Source organism: Ornithorhynchus anatinus, chromosome X1 (genome assembly GCF_004115215.2).
Source record: "Ornithorhynchus anatinus isolate Pmale09 chromosome X1, mOrnAna1.pri.v4, whole genome shotgun sequence".
NCBI classification, from domain to species: domain Eukaryota; kingdom Metazoa; phylum Chordata; class Mammalia; order Monotremata; family Ornithorhynchidae; genus Ornithorhynchus; species Ornithorhynchus anatinus.
Genome location: NC_041749.1, coordinates 48,547,991 through 48,575,182, shown reverse-complemented (window position 1 = coordinate 48,575,182; position 27,192 = coordinate 48,547,991). Strand labels below are relative to the sequence as shown.

General features: G+C 47.2%; 1 protein-coding gene across 5 annotated transcripts in view; it reads right to left on the bottom strand.

Moving 5' to 3' along the window:
- Positions 1-27,192, bottom strand: part of STK32A (serine/threonine kinase 32A) — a 75,749-nt gene that overhangs the window by 5,075 nt on the left and 43,482 nt on the right. For all 5 annotated transcript variants that reach the window (XM_029049733.2, XM_029049734.2, XM_029049735.2 and 2 more), the window contains 6 exons: positions 19,029-19,066; positions 18,619-18,708; positions 16,775-16,872; positions 10,610-10,726; positions 8,474-8,599; positions 7,557-7,685 (listed from right to left, as the gene is read on the bottom strand). In XM_029049733.2, coding sequence (XP_028905566.1) covers positions 7,557-7,685; positions 8,474-8,599; positions 10,610-10,726; positions 16,775-16,872; positions 18,619-18,708; positions 19,029-19,066 — 598 coding nt within the window. The remainder of the gene's footprint in view (positions 1-7,556; positions 7,686-8,473; positions 8,600-10,609; positions 10,727-16,774; positions 16,873-18,618; positions 18,709-19,028; positions 19,067-27,192) is intronic.

Genomic DNA, 27,192 nt, shown 5'->3' with positions numbered 1-27,192 from the left:
CGCTTACTGGATGCAGAGCATTATTCATTCATTCAATAGTATTTATTGAGCGCTTACTATGTGCAGAGCACTGTACTAAGTGCTTGGGATGAACAAGTCGGCAACAGATAGAGACAGTCCCTGCCGTTTGACGGGCTTATAGTCTAATCGGGGGAGACGGACAGACAAGAACAATGGCACTAAACAGCGTCAAGGGGAAGAACATCTCGTAAAAACAATGGCAACTAAATAGAATCAAGGCGATGTACAATTCATTAACAAAATAAATAGGGTAACGAAAATATATACAGTTGAGCGGACGAGTACAGTGCTGTGGGGATGGGAAGGGAGAGGTGGAGGAGCAGAGGGAAAAGGGGAAAATGAGGCTTTAGCTGCGGAGGGGTAAAGGGGGGATGGCAGAGGGAGTAGAGGGGGAAGAGGAGCTCAGTCTGGGAAGGCCTCTTGGAGGAGGTGATTTTTAAGTAAGGTTTTGAAGAGGGAAAGAGAATCAGTTTGGCGGAGGTGAGGAGGGAGGGCGTTCCAGGACCGCGGGAGGACGTGACCCAGGGGTCGACGGCGGGATAGGCGAGACCGAGGGACGGCGAGGAGGTGGGCGGCAGAGGAGCGGAGCGTGCGGGGTGGGCGGTAGAAAGAGAGAAGGGAGGAGAGGTAGGAAGGGGCAAGGTGATGGAGAGCCTTGAAGCCTAGAGTGAGGAGTTTTTGTTTGGAGCGGAGGTCGATAGGCAACCACTGGAGTTGTTTAAGAAGGGGAGTGACATGCCCAGATCGTTTCTGCAGGAAGATGAGCCGGGCAGCGGAGTGAAGAATAGACCGGAGCGGGGCGAGAGAGGAGGAAGGGAGGTCAGAGAGAAGGCTGACACAGTAGTCTAGCTGGGATATAACGAGAGCCCGTAATAGTAAGGTAGCCGTTTGGGTGGAGAGGAAAGGGCGGATCTTGGGGATATTGTAGAGGTGAAACCGGCAGGTCTTGGTAACGGATAGGATGTGTGGGGTGAACGAGAGGGACGAGTCAAGGATGACACCGAGATTGCGGGCCTGCGGGACGGGAAGGATGGTCGTGCCATCCACGGTGATGGAGAAGTCTGGGAGCGGACCGGGCTTGGGAGGGAAGATGAGGAGCTCAGTCTTGCTCATGTTGAGTTTTAGGTGGCGGGCCGACATCCAGGTGGAGACGTCCCGGAGGCAGGAGGAGATGCGAGCCTGAAGGGAGGGGGAGAGGACAGGGGCGGAGATGTAGATCTGCGTGTCATCTGCGTAGAGATGGTAGTCAAAGCCGTGAGAGCGGATGAGTTCACCGAGGGAGTGAGTGTAAATGGAGAACAGAAGAGGGCCAAGAACTGACCCTTGAGGAACTCCAACAGTTAAAGGATGGGAGGGGGAGGAGGCTCCAGCGTAGGAGACCGAGAATGATCGGCCAGAGAGGTAAGAGGAGAACCAGGAGAGGACAGAGTCCGTGAAGCCAAGGTGAGATAAGGTATGGAGGAGGAGGGGATGGTCGACAGTGTCAAAGGCAGCAGAGAGGTCAAGGAGGATCAGAATGGAGTAGGAGCCATTGGATTTGGCAAGAAGGAGGTCATGGGTGACCTTAGAGAGAGCAGTCTCGGTAGAGTGGAGGGGACGGAAGCCAGATTGGAGGGGGTCTAGGAGAGAATGGGAGTTAAGGAATTCTAGGCATCGATTGTAGACGACTCGTTCTAAGATTTTGGAAAGGAAGGGTAGTAGGGAGATAGGACGATAACTGGAGGGGGAAGTGGGGTCAAGAGCGGGTTTTTTTAGGATGGGGGAGACGTGGGCATGTTTGAAGGCAGAGGGGAAGGAGCCCTTGGAGATTGAGTGGTTAAAAATAGAAGTTCTCTCATCTGTAAAATGGGGATTAAGATGGTGAACCCCATGTGGGACACCCTGATTACCTTGACTCTACCCTAGTGCTTAGAACAGTGCTTGGCACATAGTAAGCACTTAACAAATAACATTATTATTAGTAGTATCTGTCATTCATTCAATCGTATTTATTGAGCGCTTACTGTGTGCAGAGCACTGAAAGTACAATATATCAGAGTTGGTAGACACATTTCCTACCCACAACAAGCTTACAGTCTAGAGGGACAGACATTGTTATAAATGAATAAATTACAGATATGTTCAGAAGTGCTGTGGAGCTAAGGGTGGGGTGAAAAAGGGCACAATTCCAAGCACAGGATGGCACGGAAGGGAGTGGGAGAAGAGGAAATAAGGGCTTAGTTGGGGGAAGACCTCTTGAAGGAGATGTAATTTTAAACAAGGCTTTGAAGCTGGGGAGAGTGATTCTGTGTTGGATGTGATGGTAGAGAGAGTTCCAGGCCAGTGGCAGATTGTGGGGAAGGGATCAACAGTGAGACAGACGAGATTTAGGCACAGTGAGTAGGCTGGTATTAGAGAAGTGAAGTGTAAGGGATGGATTGTAGTAGGAAATCAAAGAGGAATCAAGTAGGAGGGGGCAAGGTGACTGAGTGCTTTAAAGCCAATGGTAAGAAGTTTCTCTTTGATGCGGAGGTGGAGGGGCAACCCTGGAGGTCCTTCTGGAGTGGGAAACATGGACTGAAGGGTTTTGTAGAAAAATGCTCTGGACAGCAAAATGAAGTATGGACTCAAGTGGGGAGAGACAGGAGGGAGAGGGGTCAGCAAGGAGGCTGATACAGTAATCAAGGTGGGATAAGAAAAGTGCTTAGATTAATGTGGTAGCAGTTTGGATGGAGAGGAAAGGAACTTCAGAATATGCTGCAACCTTGCCCATCTCCTTGCTGGTTGCACTATTCGATTCAAAGCTCTCCATCACCTTGCCCCTTCTTACCTCACTCTAGATCCCAGCCCGCAAACTCTGCTCCTTTGGTGCTAACGTTCTCACTATGCCTTGATCTCGCCTGTCTCACAGTCGACCCTTGGCCCACGTCCTACCTCTGGCCTGGAACGCCCTCCCTCCTCAAATCCGCCAAACGATCACTCTGTCCCCACCCCCCCGGCTTCAAAGGCCTTCCCAAACTAAGACCCCTTTTCCTCAGCTGTCCCTACCTTCCATGTCACCTCAAACTCGCTCCCTTTGCCCTTCCCCCTCTCACCACCCCACAACACTTATGTATATATCTATAATTCTATTTATTTATATTGAGACCTGTTTACTTGTTTTGATGTCTGTCTCCCCCTTTCTAAACTCTAAGCCCGGTGTGGGCAGGGATTGTCTCTATTGCTGAATTGTACTTTCCAAGCACTTAGTACAGTGCTCGGCACAGAGTAAGCACTCAATAAATATGACTGAATGAATGAATGAATGAACTCTGTGCCCCAGGGGGACACAGCAGGCTAGAAGGAGGATTTTAGTGATGTTGTGAAGGTTAAACTGATAGGATTTAGTGACAGATTGAATATGTGGGTTGAGTGAAGAAGAGTTGAGGATAATGCCAAGGTAATGGGTTGGCAAGACAGAGGAGATGGTGTGTTGTCTGCAGTGACTGAAAATTCAAGGGGAGGACAGGGTTTGGATGGGAAGATGTGGAGTTCTGTTTTGGACATGTTACGTTTGATGTGTCAGTAGACATTCAAGTAGAAATGTCCTGAAGACAAGATGAAATACCTCCCTCCCTCTTGTCTCTTCCCACTTTAGTCCTTACTTCACCCTACTGCCCAGATCCTTTTTCTAAAATACTACTCAGTCCACTTTTCCCCGATCCCCAAGAACCTCCACATGGCACAGAGGATAAAGCACGGGACTGGGAGTCAGAAGGTCATGAGTTCTAATCCCAAATCCACCACCTGTCTGTTGTGTGACCTTGGGCAAGTCACCTCACTTCTCTGGGCCTCAGTTACCTCATCTGGAAAATGAGGATTAAGACTGTGAGTCCCATGTGGGATGGGGACCATTTCCAACCTGATTATCATGTTTCTACCCCAGTTCTTAGAATAGTGCCTGGCACATAGTAAGTGCTGAACGAATACCATTATTATTATTATTATTATCATATAGAAACACCTAACTATAAGCTTTAAAGCACTCAATCAGCTCACCCCCTCCTACCTTGCCTTGTTGATTTCCTACAACAACCTGGTTCACACACCTCCATCCTCTAACGACAACATACTCACTGTTCCTCGGTTTCATCTACCTCACCACCAACTCCTTGCCCATGTCCTTCCTTTGGCCTAGAGTTCCTTCCCCCTTCAAATATTCCATACACAACTCTCCCCACCTTCAAAGCCTTATTAAAATCACATCTCCTCCAAGAGGTCTTCCCTGACTAAGCCATTTCCTTTACTCCCTTTCCCTTCTGCATCACCTATGCACCTGTATGTGTACCCTTTCAAGCACTTTCAAGCACTCGGTGAAGCAGCATGGCTCAGTGGAAAGAGCCCGGGCTTGTGAGTCAGAGGTCATGGGTTCGAATCCCGGCTCCGCCACTTGTCAGCTGTGTGACTGTGGGCAAGTCACTTAACTTCCCTGTGCCTCAGTTACCTCATCTGTAAAATGGGGATTAAAACTGTGAGCCCCACGTGGGACAACCTGATCACCCTGTATCTACCTCAGCACTTAGAACAGTGCTCTGCACATAGTAAGCGCTTAACAAATACCAACATTATTATTATAATATTCACCCCACCCAGCCCCACAGCACTTATGTACATAACCATAATTTATTTCAATGTCTATCTCCCCCTTTAGGTTTTAAATTCCTTGTGGGGAGGGTTGTGTCTACCAACTTTATTGTATTCTACCAAGTGCTTGGTACAGTGCTCTGCACACAGTAAGTGCTCAATGAATACCAATGATTGATTCTAGCGCTTAATACAGTGCCTGGCACAAAGTAAGCACTGAACAAATACCATCATTATTATTAAGTGATTGATTGTCTCTGCAATTACAATAGTGATGGTGATGACAGAGTCTCCCTCGAAGGGCAACGGATCAGACTTAGTCCTGAGGCTTCTGAATCAAGAACTTGTGTGGAGGAATTGATCCCAGTGCTAGTGGCTTGTGCAGAGCCATTCACACTCTCTCCTAGCCTATTGTGTTCCCCTGGGGCACAGAGTACAACAAGCAAGGAGATGGGCGGGAATGCAGCACATTCTGAAGTGAATGCACAGGTTCCTTGCCTATAAGACCCACTGGCTGATGAAGCCCAAGATCTTCCCAGAGGTGTAGGGACAAACCTACCATCCGCCTCCTGGGGCTGGCTGCAGGAAGCTAATGGACAAAGCACTCCAGCCCCTGGCTTATCAGGTCACCTGTCTCCCCAGCACTTGGAGCTACTCCCCCATACCATAGGCAGAACATCAAGATCTGAGATCTCTATAACATTTAATATAATCATAATTAATAATAATTATGGTATTTGTTAAGCGCTTATTATGTGCCAGACTCTGGTCTAAGTGCTGAGGAGATAGACAGAGAAAGGTAAAGAAGCAGCATGGCTTAGTGGAAAGAGCACAGGCTTAGGAGTCTGAAGTCGTGGGTTCTAATCCCGGCTCCACCACTTGTCAGCTGTGTGACTTTGGGCAAGTCATTTAACTTATCTGTGCCTCTGTTACCTCATCTGCAAAATGGGGATTAAGACTGTGAGCCCCACGTGGGACAACCTGATTACCTTGTATCTACCCCAGTGCTTAGAACAGTGCTTGGCACATAGTAAGTGCTTAACAAAAACCATTATTATTATTCTAATTATTATTATTATACAAGATAATTGGGTTGAATACAGTCCCTGTCCCATATGGGACTCACAGTCTCCATCCCCACTTTACAGATCAGGTAACAGGCACAGAGAATTTAAGTAACTTGCCCAAGGTCACACAGCAGACAAGTGGCAGAGCCAGGATTAGAACCCAGGTCCTTCTACCTCCCAGGCCTGTGTACCCACTAGGCCACGCGGCTTCTTAACAAGGTAACAACCAAAACAAATCCATTACTGTTTCCCTGAGTCTATTACTTCCCTCTCCAGGGCCCTCTGTACTTCCCTGTAGGTATTCTAGGGCTCATGTTCTTCTCCTCTTTAGGAGGAGCCTCATTCCTTCAGAGTCCTAGCTGCAGGACTCCAAACCTCCAGGGATTCTCTTAGATCCCTCCCTTTGCCCTGTATATGTCCAGGGTCCATAGCATGAGCTCTCCCTGATTCCTGCTCACCTTCCGCTTGCCTCAAGGTAGCTGAAGAGTCTCCTTCTTCCCATAACCTGGCCCTTCTACTTCCTCTACGGTCTTTCACTCTGATTGTTTCAGCTTACACCTCAGGGAGGGGCACTCCTGGCTTCTTCCTCCCCATCCTATGCATGGGGATCAGTGGAATTGGTTGTCATACAGATCCTGCTGTTTCTAACTGCACAACAGTCTCAATCCAAACTGCTGCCACCCTCATATAAGCTCTGATCTTATCATGGCTAGATTATGATAGCCTCCTCACGGGTTTTTCAGCCTCCAGTCTGTCACCCATCCAACCTCTACTACTCACTCTTGCAGGGACCATATTCCTGAAGTGTCACTCTGCCCACAACTCTCCTCTCCTCAAAACCCTTCAGGAGAGTAAAGGCTAGAGAGATAGATTTGGGAGCACAAAGGTGGTATAGCCGAAGCCATGTGAGCTGATGAGCTCCCTAATAGATTAGATGGAAAGCAAGAAGAGTAGAGGACCTAGGAAAGCACCTCAGTGTCACCCATGATGAGAGCATGAGAGACGGAGGAGAAGCCAGCAAATGGAACTGAAAAGGAGCAGTCAGATAGGAAAAGAAGAATAGCACTGTGTCAGCAAAATTGAGCCCTGATCGTGCTTCATAGAGAGATTGGTCCACAGTGTCTACAGCAGAAAAGAGATCGAGGAAGGTCAGGATGGACGACAGGCCTTTGGACTTAACTCTAATGAGGCCACTGGTGACCTTGGAGAGAAGAATCTCAGTGGAATGAATGGGTTGAAAGCCAGACTGTAGAGGGTCAAGAAGAGAGTTGGTGGAGAGGAAATTAAAGCAGTGGGTGTATGTGATCTATACTAGGAGTTTGCAAGGGAATGGGAGGAAGAAGACGGGGTGTGAGCTGTGAGTGACCTTGGGGTCAAGAAAGGGTGTTTTTTTTTAAATGGGGGAAGACTTGTGAGTGCTTGAAGGCAACAGGGAAGGAGCTACTGGAGAGTGAGAGATTGAAGATGGCAGAGTCTGGTGGGATACAGTTGCTGCTGTTCTCCTCTCAACATTCTGAAAGTAGAAGAGGCTGCCTCTAAGTTCTGGCAGGGAGCAGCATATTGCTGTGGGTCTGGTGGCATGGAGAGATTCACATCTCACAAGCTGCTCACTTCCTTGGAGTAGGGAGGGGAGTGATTGGGGCAGGGAATGAGACCTTTCTTTACTCTGTCCTTCACAGGCACCTAGTACAGTGCACAGCACCAAGTGGATGCTCAATAAATACATCTACTACTACTACTACTAGAAAGGAATAGCAACAGCAATGATAATGGTGATGGTAATGATCAGTCATTTTTCTCTTTCTTTTCCAGGGGATTTCTGGGTAGAGGTGGATGTGGAGAGGAGGAAGGGAGACTCTCACTCACCTGGGATGAATCATCCTTCCTGATGTTCTTCTCTTTCTTGGCCAGACGCTTTTTTTTCTTATGAAGTGGTTTGGACTCCAGGATCATTTCTTCCAGTTCAAATGTGGGGTCACAGTTCAGTTGGCCTTTCTACAGAGAAGGGAATGGCAGGTGTTCTACCCTCCATATCTCAAAGTCAACATGCTTTCCCAGGCTCCAATGAAAACTCCACCCCCCAAGCCCAGTTCTTTTCCCCGAGTTGGCCCATGAACCAGCTGCTCCTGGAGGCTTAACGTGACATGGTGCCTCTCTGCCACCTCTCCTTCCCCGCTATCCCTCAGCTCTCCCTGTGGCAACCTTTCCTAATTCTTCACACTTATTTTGGTTTTTCTCATTTTAGATAAGCTCTCAGAGGTTGTAAGTGCAAACTCTCCCTTTCCCAAACTGCATTTTTCTTCTTTGTCCTGGGAGATTCCTTTAGTATTCTTTGCAGAGTTGTACATGTGCCCAGATTTCAGGGATGCCACCTGGCCACCTGGAGCTGGATCTACAGGTGCCCAAGAGCCCTCTCTGCCCACTGCTAGCTATCTCCAAGGTGGGCAGCCCCTATCCACAGTCTTCCAGACATCAGACTGGACAGGGGGGGAAACCAGTTTGTGGTACTCCTTGGTCTCCATCTCTGGGAATGCATGTTTACCAATGCAGGGGGTGGGGCAGGAGTCAGGGCCCACTGGGCACGTGTCCAACCATTAGGGCCTTGTAGAAGCCATTACCCTGGTGTCAGTGGGATTAATGGGAGTGTGGTCCCCCCGCCCCAGAACCCCGCAGAAAGAATTTCCGCTACCTGGGCCCTAGGACTGGAGTTCATTGTATGGAACCAGGCCTTGGGCTGACCCCAGAGTGAAAGCACCCCCAAAGTAGTGGTTTGATCGCCTTACATTGGGAATGAAGCCTGGAATCAACCTCTTCTGAAACACAGCATCCCAGTTCATGTTAGCCAGGTAGGGGAAGTCCTGGATATCCGTCAGCTGAGAAAATCGGTTTTCGGGATTTTGCTCCAGAAGCTGGCAATGGAAAATGACATTTATGGACCTGAGGCATGAGTAGACCCCCTTAGGGTTAGCTTGCTCGTGAACTACCAGGCCCTGACTCTGAGCATACAGTGAAGGCATAGCGAGCTAACCCTGGGGAGTCTTTGGGGAAATAGACTATTGCCGGGCTTGCCAGTCTCTGGAGGATCAGACTTTCATTTCCAAAGTGTACCAGCTGTTCCTCCAGTTCTTCTGGAGCCCCAAGCGTTGGGGAGAGAGAGGAAGACAGAGAAAGAGAGACAAGGAGAGGGAGAATGAGTCTGCAGACCCTCTAGGAAAAGCTTCTATTGGGCCAGGCCATGGAGTCAGCTCTGCGGGAGGCACCTCCAGGTGAGGAGCAGTGAGAACACGTTCAGCACCTGCCAGAACTGTACTCCCTCTACCACCCCCCGTTCACCTCTCCGCAGCTTAACCCTCTTTTCCCCCCATTTCCCTCTGCTCCTCCCCCTCTCCCTTGCCATCCCCTCAGCACTGTACTCGTCTGCTCAACTGTATATATTTTCATTACCCTATTTATTTTGTTAATGAAATGTACATCGCCTTGATTCTATTTAGTTGCCATTGTTTTTACGAGATGTTCTTCCCCTTGACTCTATTTATTGCCATTGTTCTTGTCTGTCTGTCTCCCCCGATTAGACTGTAAGCCCGTCAAACGGCAGGGACTGTTTCTATCTGTTGCCGATTTGTTCATTTCAAGTGCTTAGTACAGTGCTCTGCACATAGTAAGCGCTCAATAAATACTATTGAATGTGAATGGAAGCAGACTTTGGGTTGAGGCCAGGAATTGAACTATTCACCTGAGTAATCAGAGCAGAGGAGTTGAAGCCAATTGCTACAGGCAGTTAGTCAGTTTCCTGGCACATTAACCCAGAAGTGGTCTACCCTTGTCGCTGAGGCAGGTAACCCCTCCCAGGAGAACTGACTCTGCAGGAGGCCCCAATTGTGAGACACCTTTTGGGTAAGGAGTCCATCCCTGCCCCTGGCAATCTGGTTGCGCTCAAAAGACTGAGGTGAGTGGGACCTCAACTTCCAAAAGTTCCCCTTACACCACCATTAGCCCTCAGTTAACCCCATTTTTAACTAATTTCTCCTAGAGATAAATTTAGGACTCACTGCTTCAGGGATAAAATGCATGACTTCAGAATAATGTTTTACAGGGCTATACTTTCTTTTGTTTTATACTGGTAAGATTCAGTTGCGAGCAAAGATTGGATGATGGATTTTCAAATCTTGTGCAGGGTTTGGAAAGAGGGATCACTCTCCCATTAGAATGTAAGCTCCTTGAATCAGGGATCATGTCTTCTAACTCTCTTGAACTCTCCCAAGTGCCCAGTACAGCACTCTACACATGACAAGCACTCAGTAAATACCACCGATTGATCTATTGCACAGGCTATGTGGTGGAAGGAAAGTGCTAGGAATCAAGTTTTCTTTGTTGGACAGCAGCAGTTGCTGGGCTCCTGATGATTGTTTGTAAAAAGTCTCAATCCTGCTGGAATGGACCAACTTGAAAGAGGGAGTAGATGTCTGCCTGACTGCCCTTCAGAAGAATGGGGTTCCAAATGCAAAGAAACTGCAAACCCATGCAGGACAAGGACGGTCTCTGACCTGATTATCTTGTATCCACCACAGCACAAGCACTTAACAAATGCCACAATTATATTATTCAGGTATAATTAATTACCCACATAGAACTCCCCAGAGGCAGGAAATGGACTTCCCCCAAACCTGAGGGGAAGCATGATCATCATCACCATCACTGCCATCACCATCAAGCCAGGAACAACTGAGCTGATGGGGTGCAGAGTGCTGGCCTGGGTGTTTGGGATCACACCCAAGGAGTCAAAAATGAAATGAAGTCTAATGAGGGAGACCAGCAGACTAAACAGTCAGAAGCTGGACAGAGGATTCATTTACCCACCACACGGGAAGGAATAGAACCCCTGGCTAGAGGTCTCTTCTCCCTCGGCCCTCCGCTCCTACCTTTCGCAGCAGTGATACCATGTCCCCTGACCAAGAAGCTGGATAGGTCACTATGGCTGTCTGGAACATGTGAACAATTTCACTTGGTGATGTGCTGGAGCGGATATGATATGGCCTCTGGGAAAACAAAACAGAAATAGTTTTGAGGGGAATCCCAACACCATTCTTTCAGAAATCAACATTCGACAAGGCAGGTCATGGGGCAGGCTCCTGTTACGTCCAAACTGGATGCAGAAGAGGTGTAATCTAGTTGAAGCAGGTAACAGGTAGGAAAGAAGGTGGATGAGTCACTTCCTGGGCATTCCTTCACCAACCCAACCAGAACTTCCAGGGTTAGGAGATGTTCCTGCTATTTCCACTTCTCCTTCTCCAACTCCTTCTGAATCTGCTTCACCCCATTGAGACCACTATCTCCCAGGTCTCCAATTCATTCAATCTTATTTATTGAGCACTTACTGTGTGCAGAGCATTGTACTAAGCACTTGGAGAGTACAATACAACAATAAACAGACACATTCCCTGCCCATAAGGAGCTTACAGTCTGAAGATCCTTTCTTGCCACATCTAATGAATTCTATCTACTCTACCCTAACCCTCCTCGACCCTCTTGAATCCCTTTGATGATGATGGCATTTGTTAAGTGCTTACTTGTGCCAAGCACTGTTCTAAGTGCTGGGAAAGATACAAGGTTATCAGGTTGTTCCACGTGTGGCTCACAGTCTTAATCTCCATTTTACAAATGAGGTACTAAGGCACTGAGAAGTTGAGTGATTTGCCCAAAGTCACACAGGTAGGCAAGTGGTGGAGCTGGGATTAGAACCCATGACCCCTGACTCCCAAACCCGTGCTCTTTCCACTAAGCCATGCTGCTTCTTGACATTGCGGACTACTCCCTTCTCCTGGAAACATCACTCTTGGTTTTACTGACATGGTCCTCTCCTAGTTATGTCACTGCCCTAACCTCCATCGTTTTTGCCAGCTCTTTCTCTGCCTCCCAGCCCTTCACAATAGTGGGTGTTCTTCAAGGCTCTCTTCTAGGTCCTCTTCTTTTCTCACTTCACACTCACTTCCTTGGAGAGTTCATTCACTTCCACTGTTTCACAATTTTGGCCTCTATGGAGTCAGAGGACCTGGGTTCTAATCCTGGCTCTGACACTTGCCTACCTGTGTGACCTTGGGCAAGTCACTTAATTGCTCTGTGCCTCAGTTTCATCTGTAAAATAGGATTAAAAACCTGTTCTCCCTTCCCCTTAGACTATGAGCTTCATGTGGAACAGGGAATGTGTACAACCTGATCATCTTGTACCTACCCTAGGGCTTAGTCCAGTACTTGGAAGGTAGTAAGCACTTAAAAATATCATCATCATCATCATCAACAACCAACAATAATAATGAATCTACTACAAGTCCCAACCACTCTTGCTCTCCTCTGCAATCTTTCATTTCCTCCTACTTCCAAGACATCTTTCTATGGATGTCCTGCTGGCACCTCAAGCTCAGTATGACCAAAATTAAACTTCTCGTTTTTCCTTCCAAACATTATTTTCCACCTAACATTTCCACATTACAGTTGACAATCCCACCATCCTACCAGTCTGTTAAGCCCATAACCTTGATATCATCATTAACTCCTCCTCCTGCAATTTCCATATTCAGTCTGTCACCAAATATTATTGGTGTTTCCTCCACAAATCTTCCAGCTGCTGCCTCTTCCTCTTCCACCACATTGGTCCAGGGATGTATAACCTGGCTTTTACATCTGCATCCATGCTCATCCCCGTTTCCAGTCTCTCCTCCAGTCCATACTTCACTCTGCTGCCCAGATCATTTTTCTAAAATATAATTCTCCTCATATCTCCCCACTCCTCAGAAGCCTGCTCTTCTCTGTATCAAGCAAAAACTTCTGACAATTGGTTTTAAGGCACTCAACCAGCTTTCTCCCTCTTAATAATCCACTCTCTTGTCCCACTATATCCCAGATCACATTCTTCATTCCTCTCAAGCTAATTTACTCACTATGCTTCGTTCTCATATTTCTCACCACTGATGTCTTTTTCACACATTTTTTTCTGCCTGCAACACCTTGCACCTTAAAATTTGACAGACCACAACGCTCTCCATTTTCAAATCCCTTCAGAAACCACATCTCTTCCAGTTCTTCTCTGATTAATTTTTAATTTCCCCTCCTCTGAATTCCTCCTTCTGTTTCTCCAGCACTTCTGCACCTCCTAAGTACTTTAAAGCACTCGATTATCTTGTTCCCTTCTACCTCACCTCACTACTCTCCTACTATAACCCAGCCCACACACTTTGATCCCCTAATGACAACCTTCTCATTGTACCTCGTCTATCTTGCTACTAACCTCTTGTCCATGTCCTGCCTCTGGCCTGGAGTGCCCTCCCTCCTCTTATCCAACAGACAATGACTCTCCTCCACTTCAAAGCCTTATTGAAGGCACATCTCCTCCAAGAATCCTTCCCTGATTAAGCTCGCCTTTCCTTCTTCTCTCACTCCCTTCTGTATTGCCCTGACTTGCTCCCTTTATTCATCCCCCCCAACCCTTATGTATTTGTAATTTATTGATTTATATTAATGTCTGTCTCCCCCGATAGACTGTAACCTTGTTGTGGGCAGGGGATGTGTCTGTCATATTGTTGTACTGTACTCACACAAGCACTTAGTACAGTACTCTGCACACAGTAAGCACTCAATAAATACGATTGACCAACTGACTAATATTCACAATCTCCAGGAGCACTTATGAGCATATTTTACCTACCCCATTAGTTAAGCACTAACATGTTAGTGTCTGTCTCCCTTGCTAGTTTGTAATCCCCTTGAAGGCAGGGATCATGTCAATTAAATCTATTGTACTCTCTCAAGTGTTTAATAAGATGCTCTCCACAAGGGTAACTGCTTAATAAATACTATTAATTGATTGCACTCCTTAGGGATAGGGACAGGGTCTTGCTGCTGTAATATTTAGGCAGTCCTTAGCACTCAGCAGGTGCTAAATATATTTCACCGACTGATGGAATGATCCATATATTGAACGATGGACTGAGCCTTCACCACCAAGCAGAAATAGTACTTTGACCTGGTCTGCAGGTTGCAGTTAAATGGTTAGGGAACCACTGTGGATTCTGGGAGAATTCCTCTCCAAACCACATAGTGATCCTTGTATCTGGATAGAGAAGGGGTATAATGGGAAATCTTAGATCTGAGACCAGGCTACTCTCAGCTCACTGGCTGGATGGACTAACCTGTGAAAACGTTCTAACTCTGACAGTGACCTGGCCCTGAGAAAGGGAGCTTATGGCTCCCATCATCTCTTCGACACACAATGGTCCTAGGAAATATTTTTTTTTTGAGAAGCAGTGTGAGAGGAGGCAAAAGAAAACACCATTTACCTAACCCTCTAGCCTGCCGGTTCTCAAGTCCTGCTGATCCTCTGAACTTCATTGCATAAATGTGCCCTTCCCTTTCTTACTCCCCCATTCAATCAGTGGTGTTTTTTGGGAGCTTACAGTGTGCAGAACACTGCCCTAAGTGCTTGGGAGAGTACAATACCACAGAGGTGGTAGACACATTCCCTGCCCACAAGGAGCTAGTATGACCCTTAATCCCTTGGAGGCTAATTCACTGCCACAACCCCCATGCCTCTCCCTCAGCTACTAAATTTTCCTGTCCCGAAGACTGATGCAGTAGTCAATCTCCCCCTTGCTCTAACATTCTAAAACAGTCTCAGGGGCCATTAGCAAAGAACTAACCAACGTCATTTATTACAAAGCTGAGCATGGAGCACTGTACTAAACACTTGGGAGAATACAACTGTAGCAATATCCACTCTCCCTACCTTCAAGAAGCTTGCACTCTAATTGGGGAAATAGAAAAAAGTATTTACAAATAGAGGGAGCAGGAGGAAAAACACAATAGGAAGTACCATAAATATATCATAGAATTCCTACGTGTTAAGGCTGGGTGTCAGGCTGATGTAACTGGGTTAATCAGGGAAGGCTTCCTGAAGGAGGTGAGCTTTTAGGATGGCTTTAAAGGTGGGGAGAATTGTGGTCTGATGAGTTTGTGTTAAAGGAGAGGGAACTGGGCACAGTTAAAAGGTGACATAAGGAGTAGTGAAAATTGCAAAATGGGGACTAAGTGGGTGAAAGGAACCAATATGTATAAATTATTTTAATGTCTGTCTCCTCCACTGGATTGTAAAATCCTTGAAGGCAGGGATTGTGTCTACCAACTCTATTGTTCTCTCCCAAGAACTGAGTATAGTGCTCTGCATAAAGTAAGTGCTCAAGTCCTCTATACTGTAAGCTTACTGTGGGCAGGGAGTGTGTCTGTTATATTGTTATACTGTACTCTCCCAAGCACTTAGTACAGTGCTCTGCAAACAGTAAGTGCTCAATAAATACAATTGACTGACTCAATAAATAACTACTGATTGATATTGTACTCTTCCAAAAACTTAGGACAGTGCCTTGCACAGAATAAGCCCTTGATAAATACTATTTATTGATTGGCTCATAAGTGGGGGATGGATAGGTAGATTTGAGAGTCACCTGTATTGACGAGGAGGCTAAAGCCACATGAGCAAATAAGCCAAATATAAGGGAGACTTGAGCGTGTTTGAAGCCAGAAGGGAAGCAGCCATCCAAGAATGGGAGACTGAAGACAGTTTTAGGACAGTCTTAGGAGGGGAGTCTTAGTCTTAGGACAGCCTTAGGAGGGGAGAAGACTGGAAGAAGATATTCCTAAGAGGAGAGAGGGGAGAGGGTCTGAGGCACAGGTAGAAGGGGTGAACTTGGAGAACAGGTGAGACTCAGGTAGGACAGAGAAGAAAGTAGGAAGAGGAGGAGGAGGAGGAGGAGGAAGAAGAGGAGGAGGAAGAGAAGGGTGCACTGTTGTGGTATGATTGCCAGACTCCCAGAAGAAAAAGAACTGGGGGAGCATTAGGAGCATTAATTAGACAGCAGTTTCAGGGAACAAGGAACCAGACTGAACCAGAAACTGCCTTCTGGTCCACTGTGGGTCATCCTCCAGGGGGGGAGACAGACATTAAAATAAATTTTGCAATTCTGCAGTGGATCTAGGCTAGATCTGTGATGGGAGCCTATGAAACTAAAGAAGGAACTATGCCAAGGGGGACTCATGGCGAACCCAGCCCCACTCCAGCCTTCAAGATTTTCTTGCACAGGACAACCCCCTCCCCAGCTGATCCTGAGATCCCCAAACTGCCCAAGGGTGTGGGCCCCAGACTTGAAAGGCCTGGGCAGTTATCCCAATGCCAACAAATCTGCAGGCTGCCTCCTTTTGGCCATGAAAATCACAAAAAAGGCATGTTAACTGTTTTCTGACCCCACAAGTCCAGGTTGTAGAAAAGATTCATTTAGTGGTCTCATTGGACTCCTTTGGTGCATTTTGCCCAACTGCCTGACCCTCTCTCCCTCTGGATATCGCTTCCTTTGGCAAGCTGGACCTCACCCCCTTGGGGCTACCCCTCCCCCCACGCATCATATCAAGGAGCAAAAGGGCCTGGCAACTGCCCCACTTATGCCCTGTGTATGAGTGCCTAAGACTGTTCTTAAAATGTCCCTCTGCCCCCCAGGCTAGGAACTTTCCAAGTTTCTGTTGTACTCTCCCAAGTGCTGAGTAAAGTGATCTGTACAAAATAAGCACTCCATAAATACTTTGATTTACTGATTGATTTCAATATAGCCCCAGACCCAGCACAGGAGCTATAACAGGTCAAATCATCCATGCAGGACAAGGATTGAATTTGATTGACAACCCAACGACTGCAGAGGTTGCTCAGATGGAGTATAAGATTAGAATGGGAAAATGCCTTTCTTTGAACAGACGTTGGTTTTCCATTCCCTAGCTGGAAACTCCGGAAAATCTTTCTAGCACTCATTTCTCCATTGTTTCTGTTTGATGTAGGGACAAAGAATACTCCAGGGCTGAGGGCCTGGGTGCTCATCTGCGCTGGTGTCACATGGTATCCTACTGGCCAATCACATCTCTGTGCATGATGTAGTTCTCAGTTGTAAATTGAAACACAGAGGACAGAATTGGGTTGCGCTGACTTGGTGAGCCAGACCTTTCCCTTGTCTAACCCCAGTAAATCAAACCCTGGAAGGGCCATCTTACCATACCCGGCCTCGCAGTAGCTCATAAGCAGTGACGCCCAGTGACCACCAGTCGACTGCAAAGGAGTAGCCCATTTGACTCCTGGAGATAAACATTTCGGGAGCTGGAAAACACAGAGAAAAGGAGCTGGAGGTTCCGTGCGCAAAGCAATAACTCTGGGGCCAAGGATCACCTCACTGACTTCCTCAGAACTCAAACTTGGGCAGGGAATGTGTACTTTCTCAAGAACTTAGAACTTGAGGGCACTGCATTCCATAGGCCCTCAGTAAATACCATTACTACAATGACTACTGCTCTGAAGGTTGAGGAAATTATTATTAGTATATCATTATTATATTTTTAAGTGCTACTATGTGTCAGGCACTGTTAATTATAGTACTTGTTAAGTGCTTACTATGTGCCAAGCACTCTTCTAAGTGCTGGGGCAGATACAAGGTAATCAGGTTGTCCCACATGAGGCTCACAATCTTAATCCCCATTTTACAGATGAGGGAACTGAGGCATGGAGAAGTTAAGTGGCTTGCCCAAGGTCACACAGCAGACAAATGGTAGAGAGGGGATTAGAACCCAGGTCCTCTGACTCCCAAGCCCGTGTTCTTGCCACTAAGCCATGCTGCTTCTCTAAATGCTGTTCTAAGTGCTGGGGTAGATACAAGTTAATCAAATCAGACACAGTCCCCATCCCCGATGGGGCTCACAGTCTAGATAGGGGAGGAGACTCTGGGCTCTATGGACTTCGCCACAAAAGTTCACAGAGGCACGAACTTAGGGCAGCCTGCTTTCCCTTACATAAGAGGAAAATGGCACTGAGCAACAGCAAAAAGAGATGGGCTAGGTTAGGAATGCTCCCCTAGCTCATTCCCCTAATCCTGGGGCCCACAGAGGCCAGGGCTAGATGCCCAAGTTTCAATGAGTCAGCAGTCCAGGATCCACCAAGACCCTCCTGTTTTTCTAGGGAAGGTAATGCCTCTGAGCTTTGGAGCTCCCAGCTGCATCCAGACCACCTTCCAAATGTTGGCAGGATCGCGCAATGTCAGCCTGCAGTCTGAAACTCAGGCTGCCACCCTGACTGCAGCTGGAGTAGAAATAGTATTTATTAAGTATTTACTGTGTGCACAGCCCTATACTAAGCACTCTCTTAAGCTGTACATCTTAAAAAACTCCAGGCATTATCAATCCCCACACTCCCAACTGACCCAATAGCTAACAGCACTATTCACTCCCAGGGAGAAGCACACAGTTGTTTACAAAGGAGGGAAAGACAAGGGCAAAGAGGAATGGCTGACCAAATGAAGACCCCAGGGCTTTCCTGGAGTCCACCAGAAGCTCTGGCTTTGACCCTGGGCTGCATATGCCCACCCTGCCTGGGGTACATTGTTTTCTAAGGATCCCTGCCCCCCTGCCCCCAACACACACACACACTCATCCTGGAAGGAATCATCTAGACTACAGTTGGTCTCAGAGAGCGTCTATTTCCCTCTCCCCTTGCACGGTGGGGCCATACCCCTTGCCCCCACCTCTGTCCTGAAACTGCGAGCCTCTGAGTTTCTGCCCTGGTGGAAGGAAATCTGCAGTGCCCTCTTCAATACTAACAGGGCCTTGTATCTATGCAGAAAGGGCAGGGTTGATTAACCCTTAGGGAACTCAATTCTCTTCCTCCTGGTCCTCTAGGGCCAGGACCATTCTGAGACCCATCTGTGATCAGAACCTGAGATCCATGTTTCACTGATTTTCCTCAGAATTCAACCTCTGTACAAAATGAAGGTCTGCGATCAGCACAGATTATGGTATGGAGTGGCTAAGAGAAACACCCAGTTCAGTGGGGGTTCTGCGCCCACCAAATCAATACCCATGTATGGTTTTGTGCCCGCGATGGCTGTGAGCTGCATCTCCTTGCTCATTGTGGTGGCGATGTTGAAGTCTGTGATGTGCACATGCCCTGGGGACAGACAGAAAGGTCTCACATTAGTGTCTGTGGCCAGACTGAGCCATTATCACTGGACCTCCAGCCAACAACCACCTGCCTAGCCTGCATGACTTGGGGTTAGATTTTTGGCAAGCATATATAAAGCCATGGGGTGGGGGATCAGGAGGGGGTATGAATACCCAATTGCTAATGTGCCTCCACCTGAAACCCCCAGGGATGGGTTTTGATTGGCCACTGGGATGTCCCAGGCCACAGTTCTGACTGGGGAGGGTCAGCCCAGTGTTCCTTGCACTTCAAACTGGGCAAGGATTTTAAAGCCAGCTGTCACTCACCATGCTCATCCAGCAAAATGTTGTCTGGCTTCATATCCCTAGAACAAGGGAGGAAAAAGTCATCAGCAGAGCTGTTTGGAGGGGTGTCTCTGGGATGGAAAAGAAACTTTTCCTTAGCTTTTCCCTTTAAAGCCAGTGTGATATTCAGGAGATATCCCTTTTGGAATGCAAGCTCTTAGAGGACAGAGAGGGATTCTTCTGATCTCATCTCCCTCTGAGCCCACAATGAGAGCTGAGCCCTGCTTCCCTCCACCGCTCTACAGCAAACACATGTTCTGAAGAGAATTGTACAGATTTCACATGAATGTCCTCTAATAATGATGGTATTTGTGAAGTGCGTACTCTATGGCAAGCACTGTACCAAGTGCTGGGGAAGATATGAGATAATACAGTTAGATACAGTCCCTCTCCCACAGAGGACTCACAGTCACTAGCAGACGCTAGTGGGAAACATTTTGGGAAGTTGGGGGATGGATTGAGTCAGGCCAAATGACTCTGACCTCTGGGGGTGTGGGAGGGGAGGCTGCAGAAGGCATGAGGGCTCCAAGGGAGGCCTAATATCCATTCAGAAGTGCCCAGCAAGCTCCCCAACATGGCAGGGTGTGCTGAGGCTGTCAGGAGGAGGCAAAGAAACACAGTAACTTTGCCTCTGCTCTTCCAGATCACTCTTCATTATCCCCTGCCCTAAGTTAGTCAGCCTGATGGTCACTTCTTATTTGATATATATATCAAATGCCGTCAAGTCATTTCCAATTCATAGCAACTTCAGGGACATATTTTCTCCAGAATGTCCTATCTTCTGCCATAATCCGTAACCTTGCTATCGGCTCTTCCATTATCGTTGTTACAGTTTCTATCCATCTAGCTGCTGGTCTGCCTCTTCCATGTTTTCCTTGGACTTTTCCTAGCATTAGTATTTTCTCCAGAGAATTGATCCTCCTGATGATGTGTCCAAAATATGTTAATCTGAGTCATTTGGCTTTCTAAAGACCACAATGGTTTAATTTTCTTCAGAACCCATTTGCTGTTTCTCAGGCAGTCCATGGTATTCGCAAAAATCTTCTCCAATACCATATTTCAAAAGAATCGATGCTCTTTCTATCCTGTTTTTTCACTGTCCAGCTTTCAGTTCCATGCAGTGTCACTGGGAACACCATAGAATTGACAATTGTTACACCACCATGTTTCATGATTTTTTCCAGGCTTTTCATAGCAAATCTTCCCTAACAATAATCTTTGACATATTTCTTGACTACTAGTTCATTTGTTATTGATTATCGATCCCAGGAGAGAAAAATTGTCAACTATTTCAATCCTCTCTCAATCCACTTGTGTTAAAACTTCCTGTTATCATGATCTTTGTTTTCTTGACAGTCAAATGCAGGCCCATCATTTTGCTCTGCTCCTTGACTTATAATAATAAGTCCTTCAAATCTTCTTCGCTTTCTGCTAGTAAGGTAGTATCATCTTATCACTAGGCCCCAAACACATCACTCACAACAGGAATTGCCACAAGAGCATTGATGTTTTGGGGGCTAAAAACCTACAAAAAACCATGCCCCTGACTTGAGGAGAAGATCTGATTCTGAAGGTTATGCAAGACTCAGTGGAATCTTTTTTACTAGAATGGAAAAAGATGTTAGGTTCCTGCCATAGCAGCTGGTCAGCCAGCTCAATTGATGGCCAAATAGCAAAGGCAAATAGTCATGGCTTAGTTGACAGAGCACAGGCCTGAGGGTCAGAAGACCTAGTTTCTAATCCCAGCTCTGTCACTTGCCTGCTGTGTGACTTTGAGCAAGTCATTTAACTGCTCTGTGCCTCAGTTTCCTCACCTGCAAAAAAGGAGATAAGGAAGTTGTTCACCTCTCCCCTTAGTCTCAAGCCCCATGTGGGATTGTTCACCCCTCCCCTTAGTCTCAAGCCCCATGTGGGACAGGGACTTTACCGATCTGCTTTTATTGTACCACCCCTGCACTTAGTAGAGTGCTTAGCTCATAGTAAATTCTTAACACATACCACAATTATTTTTCCTAAGAACCTGTCAATCAGTTTTCTGAATCAGCTGTGCTTTCTCTCAAGAGAAAGCCTTATGTAGCTGAAGGGGAAATGGAACATTCACTTCTTCACTCTCAAAGATGCAAGGGCTTGCATACAATTCAACAATTTACTCAGGAAACCACCTGATTAAGCAATTATTTCTGTGGATAACCACACCTACAACCCTTAAACTTCTCTGTCCTCACTATGCCCTTCAATCAGCCCATCCCTGTCCTCCCTTCCCAGCAGCCCCCATCCACCTCCTTCCAATCCCTCCCCACCCCTGACTCTGCCCCCACCCTCATCCCCCACCCCATCCCTGTTATCTTTATCAGTGCTGCCCCTCATTCCTTTCTCCACTTGCTGGCTCCCAACAGCTCACTCCCACCCAGTATCTCCACACTTCTTGTGTGGTCCCTTCCCTTTGGACCCCTAACCAGAGCTTCAGTCAAGTGCAGCCTGTGGAACCCCCAATCTGTCATGGAAAAGCTATCATTCATCCTTGACCTGTTACTGACCCAATCACTCTTCCTCCTTGTCATCATTGAAACCAGGCTCTCCCCTGATGACAAGGACGCCTCTGCTCTGTCTCTAGAGGGGGATTCATCTTCACCCACTCCCCCATACTCACTGGGAAAGGGGGAGGAGTTGGGTTCCTTCTTGCTCCCTAATGCCACTTTCATACCATTCTACCTCCCCCATCCCTGTCTTTCCCTTACTTCGAAGTCCATATCATCCTCCTCTACCACCCACTCCAGAATCTCATCATGTTCATCTACTGCCCCCCATCCCCTCTACTACTAGTCCCCACCTCCAACTTTTTAAACCATTTTGATCCCTTTCTCACATTCCTTCTTTCTCCATCCCTACAACGATCCTTGGGGACTTCATTATCCACACAGATGCTCCTGACAACCTTTCCGCTGCCCGCTTTCTATCATTCCTCAATTCCCCTGACCTCCTGATCCACCCCAGCTCGCCCACTCACCAACTTGGACACACAATTGATCTCATCATCTCTAGTCATTCATTCATTCAATCACATTTATTGAGTAATTACTGCGTGCAAAGCACTGTACTAAGCACTTGGGAGAGTACAATGCAACAATAAACAGACACATTCCCTGCCCACAAGGAGCTTATAGTCTAGAGGGGGAGAGACAGACATCAATCAAACAGACATCAATACAAATAAATTACAGTCATTGTAGTCACTGTACAATCTTTACCCTCACCAACTCTGAAATCTATCTGTCCACAACCTTCTCACCTGCCTTTTCTCCCACACACCTCCTCCTCACAAATCTGTTTTGTTCCCCCACAGAGACCTCCAATCTTTTGACCCCAATCAATTTTCTAAGTCATCATGCCCCATTTAGTCTCTATACCCAAACTACCTTCCCTTAACGACAAAATTGATTCCCTCAACACTACCCTCTCTTCTGAACTCAACTCACTTGTTCCCCTATCCCTTCACCAATCTCATATCAATAACCCACAGCTCTGGATCAACTCCACAGTTTGCTTCCTTCACATCTGTGCATGAGCTGCAGAGCACATCTTGTCTACTGCAAGTTCATCCTTGCATGCTTTAACTCTGCCCTCTCCTCTGCCCAGAAAAATTATTTCTCCATCCTTATTGACAACCATGACCATTGCCCTCACCAGTTGTTCAAAGATGTTTAACTCCCTCCTTAAACCCCCTTTTCTCTCGCCTCCCCATCTCTTGCCCATAATGATCTGGCCACTTACTTTATTGAGAAAATTGAAACCCTCAAACATGATGTCCCTAAAATCTCCCCTGCTCCTCTCCAGTTTCTCCCTCCTCCTGCCCCTTCTTCGACTCTCCCATTTTCCCCGGAAGTATCTCAAGAGATCGCCTGCCTTCTTTCAAAATCCACCCTCTCCATGTGTGCCTCCAAGCCTATCCCTTCACATCTCATTACAGTACTTGCCCCCTTCCTTCTTCGCTTCCTGACTGCCATCTTCAACTGTTCACTCTCCAATGGCTTTTTCCCCACTGCTTTCAAATGTGCTTGAGTCTCCTCTATTCTAAAAAAAAAACCCTTTGACCCCACAGCTCCTCCACTATAGCCCCATCTCCCTTCTACCATTCCTCTCCAAATTCCTTGAGACAGTTGCCTACACCTGCTGTCTCTATTTCCTCTCCTCTAATTGTCTCCTTGTCCCCCTCCAATCTGGCTTCCTCCCGCTTCACTCCACAGAAACTGCATTCTCAAAGGTCACCAATGTTCTCTTTCTTTGTTAAATCCAATGGCTCTACTCTATCCTAATTCTCCATGAACTCTCAACTACCTGCGACACTGTCAACCACCCCCTCACCCCCTTCTCTTGGAAGCATTATCCAACCTTGGCTTCTCTGACACTGTCCTCTTCTGGTTCTCCCCCTACCTCTTTGGCCCCTCATTCTCAGTCTCTTTCACAGGGCCTCCTCTGCCTCCCACCCTCTAACTGTGGGAGTCTCTCAGTGTTCAGTTCTGGGTCACCTTCTATTCTCCATCTTTACCCATGCCCTTGGAGAACTCATTTGCTCACAGGGCTTCAACTACTACCTGTATAAAGATGATAACCAAATCCTGCCTTCAGGATATCTCTACTTGGATGTCCTGCCAACACCTCAAACTTAGCATAGCCAAAAGAGAACTCCTTAGGTTCACACCCAAACCCCATCCTCCCCTTAGTTTTCCTGTCACCGTAGCAGCTCCACCATCCTCCCTGTCTCACAAGCCCATAACCTTGACGTTATCCTCGACTTATCTCTCTCATTCAACCCACATATTCAATCTGTCACTAAATCCTGTTGGTTCAGCCTTCACGACATCACTAAAATCCACTCTTTCCTCTCCATCCAACATAACATGCCACCACGTTAACACAGGCACTTATCCTATCCTACCTTGATTACTGTATTAGCCTCCTTGCTGACCTCCCTGCCTCCTGTCTCTTCGCACTCCAGTCCATACTTCACTCTGCTTCCCGGATCACTTTTCCAAAAAACGTTCAGGCCATATTTCCCCACTCCAAAAGAACCTTCAGTGATTGACCAGCCATCTCCACATCCAACAGAAACTCTTTACCGTCAGCTTTAAAACAATCACCTTGCCCCCTCCTACCTTACCTCACTACTTTCCTACTACAACCTAGGCCACACACTTTGCTCCTCTAATGACAACCTTCGCACTATACCTCGATTTCATCTATCTCATCACCAACCTCTCACCCAAGCCCTGCCTCTGTCCTGGAATGCCCTCCCTGTTCATACCTAAAAACTACTCTCCCCACATTCAAAGACTTTTGAAGGCACAGCTCATAACTAAGCCCTTTCCTAACTAAGCCCTTATTTCCTCTTTTACCACTCTCTCCTGCATCACTCTTGAACTTAAATTTGCTTTATCCCCATCCCCCAGTTCCAAATCACTTATGTACACATTTGTAATTTATTTATATTTATGTCTGTCTCCCCCTCTAGACTGTAAGCTCGTTTGGGCAGGGAATGTGTCTATTGATTTTGTTATATTGTACTCTCCCAAGCACTTAGTACAGTGCTCTGCACATAGTAAGTGCTCAATAAATGTGACTGATTTGTTGTTGGCCAGAGGGGAAGCAGGTTTTACAAGCCTTTACCTACTGCTCAGCACTGATCCTGGACCAAGTCTCTCAGCAGGTTAAACCTCAGCCAAGGCACAGCCACTGAGAACAGGGACCAGGCTTCACTGAAATCACAGGAACCACGGACCATGGACTATGCCATCCCCAGAACTAGATCTCTAACACTGGCATGAGGGCATGTGGAGGAGCTGAATGCTGATTACCTTCCTAGACTCCCACCCACACCACCCCTCTCCATCCCTCACTCTACCACCAGTGACCCAATAGCAAATTCTTCCTGATTCCAGGACATGTCTGAACTCAACCTACATATCTCTCCTCTCCTCCTCCCTACCTCCCCAATCCTGCCAAAGACCACCATCCTCCACATCTCTGACCCAGTAGTCAAAGAGCCTCAACAGCTTTAGGGAGTACAGGACTGGAACACTGCTAAGTGTGGGTTGTCCATCTTGTGGCTTCCCTGGATACTCCAGAAATAGGTACCCCAAGCAGGTTTCACAGATTTGCTGCCTGGTGTCCATCAGCCCAACCTGGCTTAATCCAGGTGAAATGGATTCAGCCATGACAATGAGTCCCAGTTTTCATGCCTGTCTTAGTTAGATTGCCAAGGAGATTGGTCCAATCACCACCACTGGTATCAGCTGGTCCCATCCTAAAGGGTGGAAAATCTATAGCTCTTCATTTTGTTCTATTGAATTTCCAATACCTGCGTCTGTGCTTGTGTCTCCTGAACCCGCATCCTTAGGGTGTGTGACTGTGAAAATGCAAGGAGAAAGCCAAAAGGCGAAAGGCCACCTGAAAGGTTTTGCTTTGTGTGCCTCAGCTGGGGTCTGGCTGTGGTTTTAGTAAATGGAAAGAGGGCCAGCAGGGAAGAGGCAGGCACATCTCATGGCTCAGTGTAAAGAGCCCGGGCTTGGGAGTCAGAGGTCATGGGTTCAAATCCCTGCTCTGCCACTTGCCAGCTGTGTGACTTTGGGCAAGTCACTTAACTTCTCTAGGCCTCAGTTACCTCATCTGTAAAATGGGGATTAAAACTGTGAGCCCCATATGAGATAACCTGATTACCTTGTATCCCCCCAGCACTTAGAACAGTGCTGTGCACATAGTAAGTGCTTAACAAATACCACCATCATCATCATTGTTATTATTATTATTATTACATCTGATGAAGGCTCGCTTCCCCTTGGGGCAGGGGGTGTTTCTACCCTCAAACAGAATTCCCTCACATCCAAGCTAACAGGCGAGGAGAGGGATGGAATCTGTTCTCCAGACTGCCTCAGGGCTGTTTCTCCAAACATAAGTGTGACTTTGAGAAAGAGGCTAGTGGCCAAGCAGTGTGGGGGGTTCCAGGCGGACCGTGCTCCCTGGCCCCCAGGCTGATGGTATTGCTGCCCCTTGAGGGGCCAACCTGGCAGCCAGCGACAGCTGGACTGACACAGTCACAGCCTCCATAACCCCTCAGGCAGCCCTGATGGGTCTCCCGGTGTCATTGTGGTCAAGTCCACGTGACTACTGGCTTGAGTGATCCACGGTTGTTGCCATCTGACGTTACCATGACTACTGGCTACCTTTCCTAGGAGGTGGAGTGGCCCTGACATGGAGAGATAAGACAAGAGCTTGATCTTTATTCTTCCTGGAGAGAATATCTAGGTCAGGGATGCCCTGGGCTCTGTTATTGGGAATCTGCTAGGTTTTGTAGTCCCAGAGCCAAGGCTCTCTGACCCGAGCTGGTGAAGGTCTCCAGCTAAAAGCATTGTAAACCTTTCTTCAGTCCTCCTGTCAGCCTTTCCCTCTTGTGAAGATTTTCTTTGCCCTCTGCCACCCTTCCCCCTCCCCCTGCTACAGTGGGCTGTTCAGGTCCCTGTGAAGGGCAAGGAGATGGAGTTGAGACTCTGCTTCCATCATAGTTCCAGTGGTTAAGGCTGTGAAACTGGAGCAAAAAGTGCTGGAATAGGAGCAAGAGGATACAAGAGTCTTCCAAAGTCCAGGACCTCCTGTTTAAGGGAAAACCCATGGCCCTTCTGGAGTTGAGCCATATCAACTCCGCAAATGGACCACCTTGGAAGCGGCAAGCCATTTCAACTCATTGTTCCTGCACCTGGTGCATGACCAAAGTAACTGTTCTTTTCATGTTGGAAATTCATACTCATTCATTATTTGTAGGCCCTGACCAGCAGTGGGATAGAATACTGTCACCAAATACCCTCATTACCACCTTGCAATTTGTTTTCCAGAAGGCAGTAGTCACCTGAAGTTGGTGAATTGGAAAGACTCAAGAATCTCTTTGGTTTGGGATCTGCTGAACATTAAAGGACATTTACCAAATCCAGAGGAAAAAGCATAATAAACAGCAGAAAAGAGTGGTTGGGAAATCAGGAACCAGAAAAGAGGCAAACTACTTAACTTCTCTGTGCTTCAGTTACCTCATCTCTAAAACGGGGATTAGGATTGTGAGCCCTATGTGGGACAACCTGATTACCTTGTATCTACCTCAGTG